This window comes from Lolium perenne, chromosome 4, assembly GCF_019359855.2.
Source record: "Lolium perenne isolate Kyuss_39 chromosome 4, Kyuss_2.0, whole genome shotgun sequence".
Classification (NCBI taxonomy): Eukaryota; Viridiplantae; Streptophyta; class Magnoliopsida; order Poales; family Poaceae; genus Lolium; species Lolium perenne.
The window spans coordinates 94,525,668-94,535,547 of NC_067247.2; the positions used below are offsets into that span (position 1 = coordinate 94,525,668).

The 9,880-nt window shown below is 52.0% G+C and overlaps 1 protein-coding gene across 1 annotated transcript; it reads right to left on the reverse strand.

The window, feature by feature from the left end:
• Window positions 1-1,103: 1,103 nt before the first annotated feature.
• Window positions 1,104-1,938, reverse strand: LOC139839038 (uncharacterized). Its single transcript, XM_071829082.1, has 3 exons — window positions 1,846-1,938; window positions 1,667-1,739; window positions 1,104-1,588 (listed from the first exon to the last, which is right to left on the reverse strand). Exons 1-3 carry the CDS (start codon window positions 1,936-1,938, stop codon window positions 1,146-1,148), a joined length of 609 nt encoding a protein of 202 aa, XP_071685183.1. The 3' UTR covers window positions 1,104-1,145.
• Between the last annotated feature and the right edge of the window lie 7,942 nt (window positions 1,939-9,880).

A 9,880-nucleotide genomic window follows, 5' to 3' on the forward strand; every position in this document is an offset into this window, starting at 1 on the left:
CGCGCTACATCCGAACAGCGCAAACTACACCACACCACTACTCCACCCATGAGGCTGCTATTCGTACTATAATGACTACGCATCGCGACTGGGGACGCCCAGCTCGAAAAGGAAAACAGTCAAGTCGATAGCCTTCATTGGGGTCGCAAGGCGACTGACCTGAAGGCCATGGATAGTCGGAACCAACTCCAATGCATCGCCGTCTCAAATAATGCAAAAGCAACCACCGAATCACATTTAAGCAAAAGTCATCATTCTATTTACAACTAACACCCGCTCGCGGGAAATCTAGCTACTTCTTACACAGTACTCAGGAAACTACGAGGACGACCCCGGAGCCCCCTCTACGACAGGCTCGACGCCGTCATCGCCGTGACGAAATTTCGGCGTGTACACCACGACCGGATATGTAGACAGCGAGCCGGCGGCAGCAGCATGGAAGAGGCGCTCCGCGGGGTAGTCCACCGGGCCCGGCTCCTTCTCCGCGTCACCAGGGAGCCGCTTGGCTGGGGATATGAGTCTCCAAGTCCGCGGTCGCCGCACTCGGTCGGCGAAGGGGCGCACCGCATCCATCAGCCGCAGCACTTCGGCAACATCGAACTCCCGCCTCCGAGGGGAAGCCAGCGGTGACCTCCTCCACGTCGAACCCTTCGAATAATGCGCCAAAGCACCATGCTCGAGCAATGGTAATGCCAACGCGGCAGGAAGAGCGACGAAGCCCGTCAACACCTGCCGGAATGTTGGACACGGCCTTGAAGACGGATGGCGTGTCCCGCGGAATCACCTCCCGCGGGCTCAGGTACTGGAGCGCGGCAAGTATCTCCCCGCACAGGCGATGATACGCGCGGTCGCGGTCGACAGGCATTCCCGTGGAGTCGCCGTCTCCACGAAGTCGCACGTCCCTGCAGTCAACAACACCAGGAAAAGGGAAAAATGAGAACTTCCCCTTCAACGCCGACTCGCCACGCTCGGGGACTGGCCCCCGAGGCCGACTCGCCACGCTCGGGGACTGGCCCCCGAGGCCGACTCGCCACGCTCGGGGATCGGCCCCGAGACCGACTCGCCACGCTCAGGGACTGGCCCCCGAGGCCAACTCGCCACGCTCGGGGACTGACCCCCGAGGCCGACTCGCCGTGTTCAGATACTCAAACCCCCGGCAAATAAAACAAGAAGTGCGACAACAAGAACTTACCAAGAATCTGCCGCGACATCTCCCTGACGAAAGCCTCGAAGTTGGTCTTCTCGGCCTGCACCGCCAGGACGATGCCCTCGGACGCCTCCTTCTCCGCAGCAAGTTCTTTGGCGTGCTGCTGCTTCAAGGCCGCCACCTCCTCCCGCAGAGACGCGGCAGCCCCACGTGCAGAGTCCCGCGCATCAGTCGCGGCCTCCAGCTTCACCTTGTATTCGGTGATGACGTCCTCCAGCTCCCGGCCCTTCTGCTCCAGGACCTTCGTCAATTCCGCCACCTCCGCTTTCGCCCTTTTCCGGGCCTCTTCGGCCTGCTGCGCCCGGAACTCGGCTTCACGGTAGAAGGACTCCTTGACGAACCCTTCCCGAGCCTCGGCAAGAGCCTTTGCCTGCGCCTCTGCTACAAGAAAAGGAAACGGTGAGAACGAACGCCCGGGCCAGTGACACTGAATGAGGACGGCGAGTGGGCATGACTTACTGCCCAGGGCAATCAGCTTCCGGTTCTTCTGCGCCGCCTCCTCCACAAGCGCGGTCAGCCGCTTAATCTCCGCCTACGGAAACCAAACAAAAAGCAAATAGAGACTCGACTCGCCCTTTCAGACCAAGTCGACCCTCGGGGACTGGGGGTGACTAGGCCACGTGTTCAGCGACACTTACCACATGCGCCTCGCCAAGCGCCGTGTGGAGCTCAGTGAAGGTCAATGAAGACGGCGGCGGATGACGCGACTCGGTCGCCCCGTCCGCTCGCATTACCGCCTCAGTCGACGGAACCTCGCCCGTCCGCGTGTCGGTGTCACTGGGCGGGGCGCGGTCCCTGGCGGCCTTGGACCGGCGCTCTTTCAGTGGCTCCGACAGACCGCCCTCCTCGACGATGTCCTCTTCAACTTCGGGTGCCTTCTGCCCCTCGGTCGATCCAATGTCAGTCGACTCCTCCTCCACCACAGGCGGAGCAACGTCCGGACCCGTCGCCGCACTCGCCATGCCCCCGCGAGCCATGCTGGGTGGAGGAAAAACGTTGGCGGTGGGCTCGACGTGGCTAGTGCTCTCCTTCTCCGCTTGACTCCCGGCGGCGGGCTCTTCTGGAGCCGACCCCGCACCCCCAAGGTCGGACGGCGCCGCCTTCCTCTCCGCGGCTTTCTTCTTTGCCTCGGCCGCCCTCGTGGCCGCCACCCCGGCCGCGGGCGGCTTCGCCAAGGTCTTCTTCTTGGACCTACAGAGAGGCGAGGTGAGTCGACACTCAGTCCAGTCGCAGGAAGGATAAATTCGACAAGAAATACTTACTTCACCGTGGGAATCGCTTTTACGCCCGGACCGGCCCGAGCTCCCGCATCGATCGCGTCCTTCAAGGGACGCTGAAGCCTCATGGACCCTTCCAGGAGAGTGGGGCGCAGTCGCTTCGATAGCGGCTCGGCCCCTTCCTTGGAGGGCTCCGCCTTGTCCTCCGGACGGGAGGTCGCCTCCTCTTCAGCCGCGCCCTGGGACGAGGACTCGGCACCCCTCTTCGACCCGCGCGGGAGTCTGATGAAGTCCCGCGCCTCCGAGTCCGACTCGGTGCGCTCCTCCTCCTCGTCGACCTCTTCCTCCTCGCCTTCGGTCATCTCCGGTGGTTCCTTTCCGGCGAGAGGAGGGAGGTGGTCCGCGATCTTCCGCCAACGCTGCAATCGAATCAAAGGAACAAGTCAGAAAGGAAGAAGCGCGGCTAAGCCGTGCGAAGTCGCCATGCGAAGCATTACGAGGCGCTGGGGTGTCTTCGGTGTAGGGCTGCAAGCCGTCCTCGAAGGAAGTAAAGGTGGCAGTGGTGATCTTAGCGAGCGCCTTCCGGTACTCGCCCTCGTCCCACTCGGTCGCCGTCGACCGGGTGCGGTCGTTCTGTCCCCGGTACTCCCACATGGGGTGAGCTCGGCACCGCAGGGGGATCAGCCGCCGGCCAAGCCAACAGTTGTACATGTCGACCGCCGTCAGGCCGTCATCTTTTAGCGCCTGGATCGCTTGGCGCATATCCTTCACCACCTTCTCCTGCTCGCGCGGCAGCGACCGGACATTGAGGCGCCGCGGGACGCTCGGCTCGGGACTGTATTGGGGAATGCATACCTCGCCCGGGGGAGTGTACTCCTTGGCGTAGAACCAGAAACGACGCCACAGCCGATCGCGCCTTCTTGGGGAGCGCCATGTCGATGAAGCTTTCCCCCGGACTTCACCTGGAAGGTGATCCCCGTTCGGGATGAGTGCTTCGCTGTTCTTGCTGGCCCGAGTCGCCCGCCCGTGGAAGATGGACACCCACAGCGGGAAGTAGGGCGGACAGCCCAAGTAGCATTCGCACGGCGCCACGAACAGAGAAATCTGCCGGACGCTGTGCGGCCCGAGGTCGGAAACCTTGATGCTGTAGAAGGCCAGCAACTGCCGGAGGAAATCGGAGGTGGGGAGAGCGAACCCGCGATCGAGGAAGCTCATGAAGATCACGAACTCCCCAGGCCGTGGGAGGGGCTCCGTCTCGTTCGCCGGCGGAACCCGCCATCGCTCCTGGTTGAACTCCGGGATGACTCCGGAGGCGACGTACGGGAGGAGAGACTCCCGCGTGACCTTCGACTTGCCCCACCCCTTCGCCGCCATGGATGCGTGTGGAGTGTGGAATGAAGATGAGATGAAGAGAAGATGGGGGATGAATGCGGAGGAGTGTTGAACCCTAATCCTAGGGGCGACCCTTTATACCGCCCGCACTCGCTCAGATTGAGGATGAGATCTGTTCGTTGAATTGTCCCGGAATCGCCGCCCCGCAATCAACGGTCGAGATCTGCGCCGTCACCGGCTGAATAGCCGTTAAACTAGCCGTTAGCGGTCACGTCGAGCCCAACGGTCAACAACATGCAGACGGTGTGCGCCTCGGTCAACGTGAAATCTAGCCGTTGGCCTCTCCACGTGTCTCTATGGTGACTACGCGTCGACTGGCAAACGGCGACTGGCTAGAGCCGACTGTCACACGCCGACTGACTGATCAAGTTATGGCGACTGAGACTGCCACCGCACCCGCGACTTTATCTTTGGAAGCCCGGCGGCGACTCATCTTGATCCATCACCGCGCCTCTCCAAGACTTGTTCCAGATCCGCGCTTCATCACCACCGCGCTTGGGGACTACTGATGGGGATATGCCCATAGGGGGTGGGTCGCCAGTCCCAGTCGCCATGAAGATAGAGGCTTGGGTGGATCGCCGCCGCCTAAGCGGCCGGGCCCTAAGGCGGCCGGGGCCGTGATCCCAAGGAGGAGGTCCACACGGCTGGACAAGAAGATTACTTGCGAGAGGGATAGCGGATCCCGGGTTAGTAGCAACTGATATGATTCGGAGTTATCTCCATGTAACCCTAGGCCGGGGGTGCTTATATAAACCCCCGAGCTTAGGCCCTAGAGGACACCTTACTCGAGATCCAATCTCCCCCTGTAAGCTCTCGGCGTAGCCGCCGACTGAGCCCCCCCCATTGTAATTCTCCACTGAGCAATAGAGATCTAGCAGGACGTAGGCCTTTTACTCTCCGGAGGGGCTGAACCTGGGTAAAACCCTTGCGTCTCTTGCACCTCGACCCGTAGATGGCAATGTTCCCTTCCCCTCGCATCAATGAAGTGCTACCCCCTGTAGCATCTGCCGTGGTTACATCCACGACACATGGAAATATAGCTTTTTGGGTAGTAGTGCTAGTATCCACATGAGGCTCACAAGGTGTTGCCTTTGATATGATAGCCTCATGAGCTAACTTTAGCCTATCATGGGAGGCTAGAAGATCCTCATGGGAGCTAGAAAGCTTTCCATGATTTTCTTCCAATTTTCCATAATTGCTAGTTAGCAATTCAAGTTGAGCCCTTAGCTCAACATTCTCCTTCAAGATAGATGCTTCACAAGAAGTAGAGTTAGTAGCACAAGCATTATCACAAGACATATTAAGAAGAGAGGGTAACATAGCATGCTCTTTTAAATATGAAGCTTGTAGTTGCTCATATGACTTGGTGAGGATAGAGTGTTCGCTCTCCAAGGCCTTGTGGGCCTTGTCTAGATCATCTAGATCCTTAACAATTTTATCATGACCACCAACTTTGGAATTTTCATTTTTAAGCAATTTTAATTTAGCTTTAGCATGGTCTCTTTCTTTAGTGAGTTTAGCAAATATTTCATTTTGAGACACCTCAAGGGTTTCAAGTTGCTCCTCAAGAGAGGCTACGGTCTCTTGTTCTTCTTCAAGGTCATTCTTTAATGATGCTACATCATCGGCATACTCTCGTTCAAGAGCACCCTTTTTATCAATGGTGTTCTCATGCATCCAAATAAGTTTTTGGCTCTCAATAGCGGTAGTCAAGATTTCAAAGAAGTGAGAGCTAGCAATTTTATCTTTGTAAAGAACCTTGAATACACTCTCACCTTTATCGCGTAGAGAGACAACCCAATCCTCTTCTTCATATTCATCCTCATCCTTATCACCACGAGAAATATTAGGTTCCATGGTAGGAGGTACCGTGGAACCCTTGGCCATAAGGCATATATGAGGACCGTGAGATAAAGATGAGGAGTTACTTGAGGATCCTTTCAAGATCTTGTCTTGACCAATAGAATCTTTGGTTTCCTCTACATTGTTAGCCACACAACGACTAGAGGAAATAGAAGCATTTTTATCATGGCCACAAGACAAATCAAGGATATCATCATGAGATTTATTCAAGCAACTTACACATGATATGCAAGGACTATCAACACAAGCATGTAAATCCTTTCTAGTGCTAGATGCGTTTAAGTCCAAAGATGAAGCATTGCAATGAGATAGAGATGATGAATCATCAATAGTAAGCTCAATATCAACATTGCAATTTTCATCACCACTCACCATATCATTACCTTGTGTCTTACCACAGTTTGGTGAAGTGGATGAAGATGAGAACTCATCACGGCCGGAAGTGGAAGCAATACAATCATCCTCAATAATATTGGACACATCATATTTGTCTTGAAGCTTTGTCCATAATTCATGAGCGCTCCCAAAAGGCATGATTGAAGAAGTAACTACATTGCTCACAACAATGGAAAACACATGAGAAGCAAGAGCATCGAGACAAGAGTTTTTCTTCTCCTCATAAGATAATTTTTGGGGATCCTTAGGAGAAGAAAAACCCATGTCAAGAAATCGCTCCATGTTCGGGGAGATACCCCGCAAAATATTAAGCACATAAATTTTCCATAGATCATAATTTGTGCCATCAAATATAAACAAGTTATTGTGATCTAATCCCCTAACCGACATCTTTACTCTCAAGGCGGTGAAGCCTAAGAATGAGAGACCTCGCTCTGATACCAATTGAAAGGACACGGATGTCGCCTAGAGGGGGGGGTGAATAGGCGATTTAAAACTTTTACGAGATGGGCTTAACAAATGCGGAATAAAACTAGCGTTTACTTTGTCAAGCCCAAAGCCTATATACTATTGTTCACCTATGTGCACCAACAACTTATTCTAAGCAATGGTTCACCTATGTGCATCAACAACTTATGCTAAGCAATACAAGCAAGTATGTGATAGCAAGATATATATAACTTCAAGCACGATGGCTATCACAAGGTAAAGTGCATAAGTAAAGAGCTCGGGTATAGAGATAACCGAGGCACGCGGGAGACGATGATTTATCCCGGAGTTCACACTCTTGCGAGTGCTAATCTCCGGTGGAGAGGTGCGGTTGCTTAGTGCTCCCGAACGCCACAAGAGGCTCACCTTGAGGTGTGGTTGCTCGATGCACACCAACGCCACAAAGGCCTCACCCCAAGATGCGGTACTCACACCACACACCGAACGCCACGAAGGCGCCTCACCTAAATCTCCGGTGACCCTCGCCACAAAGGCCTAGGTCACGGTTCCACTAAGGGATTTCCTTCGAGGCGGAAACCGGGCCTTACACAAAGGTTGGGGCACACATCCACAACTTAATCGGAGGCTCCCAACAAATCACCACAAAGGTCTAGAATCCGTCTAGGGTTCCAAGAACCCAAAAGTAACAACCTTCTTGCTTTCACCACCACGAATCACCGTGGAGAACTCAAACCTATGCACCAAATGCAATGGCAAGAACACCACAAAGATGCTCAAGTCCTTCTCTCTCAAATTCCAACAAAGCTACAAAAGCTATTGGGGGAATAAGAGAGGAAGAACAAAGAGGAGAACACAAAATTCTCCAAGATCTAGATCCCAAAGATTCACTCACAAAGAGATGATTTGGTTTGGTCAAAGTGTGGATCTAGATCCCCTCAATCTTTCTCTCAAAAAGATGCAAGAATCATTGGTTGGGGAAGGAGAGATCAAGCTCACAAAAAGTCAACAACAATGGTGGTGAGCTTGAGAGAGAGGAGGAAGAAGAAGTAGCAAGTGGTAAAAAACCAAGAGAGAGAGAGGGCTTAAAAAGGATGCCCCAAATTTTCTGCCCGTTGGAGACTTGCTCGCGGGGGAGAAGGGGACCGGTAGTACCGGCCCTTGGTGGCCGGTACTACCGGCCAGTGATGGCAGGAGGTGGCGAAGAGAGAGCTACGGGCTGGGAGGGGGAGGCCGGAGCCTCCGGCCGGGGTACCGGCCAAGGTACCGCCGGGGCTCCAACCTCCCTGGCACAAGACCTGAGCCACAAATGGCTCTCCGGTACCACGGGCGGTACCTTGCCTGGAGGCTCCAGCCGTGGGCTGGGTACCGCGAGCGGTACCTTGCCTGGAGGCTCCAGCCATGGGCTGGGTGGAGGCTCCGGCCAGGGCAGGGTGGAGGCTCCGGCCAGGGTCCCTCCTCACAAAACGTTTTTACCTAAACACCCCATACCAAAACCTTAAGAACTTTTGCATCCGGACTCCGATTTCGATGATCTTGGGCTCGTTGAAATCACAACAACGAGCTCTACAACAATATGCATAGAAACATCATAGTCCAGCAAAGTAGAATAGCAACAAAAGACGAAAGGTTTGACCTATCTAAAAAGACATACCGGTAAAACCTCCAATCTTGAAAATGCAACAACTTGAGTTGGGAAACTCGGATTTGGGTGAAACCAATTTTGTTGTAAAGAAGATGACAAGAGCTACCCCACAAAGAGTGAAAAGCTTAAGAACAAGTGGGGTAGGTTTTTCGATGTATTTTAGAGTGAAAACTCTCAATACGAGAAACCGAGAAAAACTCCAATATCGAAAACGCAACAAGTGATTCATGCGGAATCCGTTTTCGATGAACTAGAACTTGCTATGGAAGTAAGCACAAGCTCTAAAACATCACATGGATAAGATCCAAACAACAACCAAGAAAGATGATGCAAGGATGCAAAGGTTTGAGCTCTCCGAAGGATACGATCGAGTTACTCACTCGAGAGCCCTCTTGATAGAACGGCAACTAAACTATAAACCGGTCTCCAACTACACCATGAGACCGGTGAGAAAGAAACCCTATCAAGAGCAAACCTTAACCTTGCGCATTCCACTTGAGCTTGATGATGATGGTCTTGACCGCAACAAGATGGAACGCCTTTCTTGATTGTGCTTGCTTGATGAAGTCATGCGAAATGCTCCCCCATACTCCACTATGGGAGAGCTACTTCTTCGGTGCATCTTCACATATCCATGAACACCATATGGATGGCAAGATTCAAGCATATGATCTCTTCGAGTTGGCTCATCTTGAACTTGCACTTCATTTCTTCATTCTTCATCATGTTGATGTCTTGAGATAACTTGAGGGCTCACTTCATCTTCATCTTCAAGACATACTTGACACTTGATATCCTTCATCAATTTCTTCTTATTGCAACCTTGAAGCCAACAAATGGTTCAAGCATTGCCTACGGACAACACCTACAAATATAACTCAATGCAAACATTAGTCCATAGGGATTGTCATTAATTACCAAAACCACACATGGGGGCTCCATGCACTTTCATAGACGGGTCTGGTCATAAGAAACATTTTGGAAAAAGGAACTATGTTAAAATTATTTATAGTATTAAACTATGATGCAAATATCCAAAATCGCATATTTTGAAAATAGTTCAAAAGTCAAAATTTATCATTCCAATATGTTGTTCATGTTTTTATGAGTTCAGGGATATAATTTTTGCACGATTTAGATAAACAGATCAAAGGATATTAATTTTACAAGATTAAACATTTTGCGGGTAAATTCTATGGTGTTCGAAAAATTGTCCGAAAAAGTTTCTTGGATGGAAAAACTATCTACACGAAAGTTGTAGAGAATTTAATTATAAACTTAACGCAAGAACAACTATTTAAAACTGAGCTCTAGATCTATTGTTACGAAATTTCAAATTTTTATAGGTGAAATAGCTAGCACAAACCACGTTCTGATCGATCAGTCACAGTACATGCGAGTGTTTATACTAAACGGAAATAAAAGGCTGAAACGGTTCAGTTAACTGGGCCAATATGAATCTTCAGATTCGTATCTAATTAACCACTGAAGATAGATCTGACTACATGTAATCTAAACCGCATGTTTCAGACTTAGTCGGGAAGCCATTAGGATTAGATCTTGTGGTTAAAGGGAAGAGGAAAAGGAAAAACAAGGAAATCAACTAAGAGTAGCAGCTCACGTACAGCAATCATTTAGTTGCAGGAGATAGTAGCGCTGCTTCGCTTGGTGTCGTCGTGTGGGCGGCGGCTACGTGAACTTCCGGCCACTCGG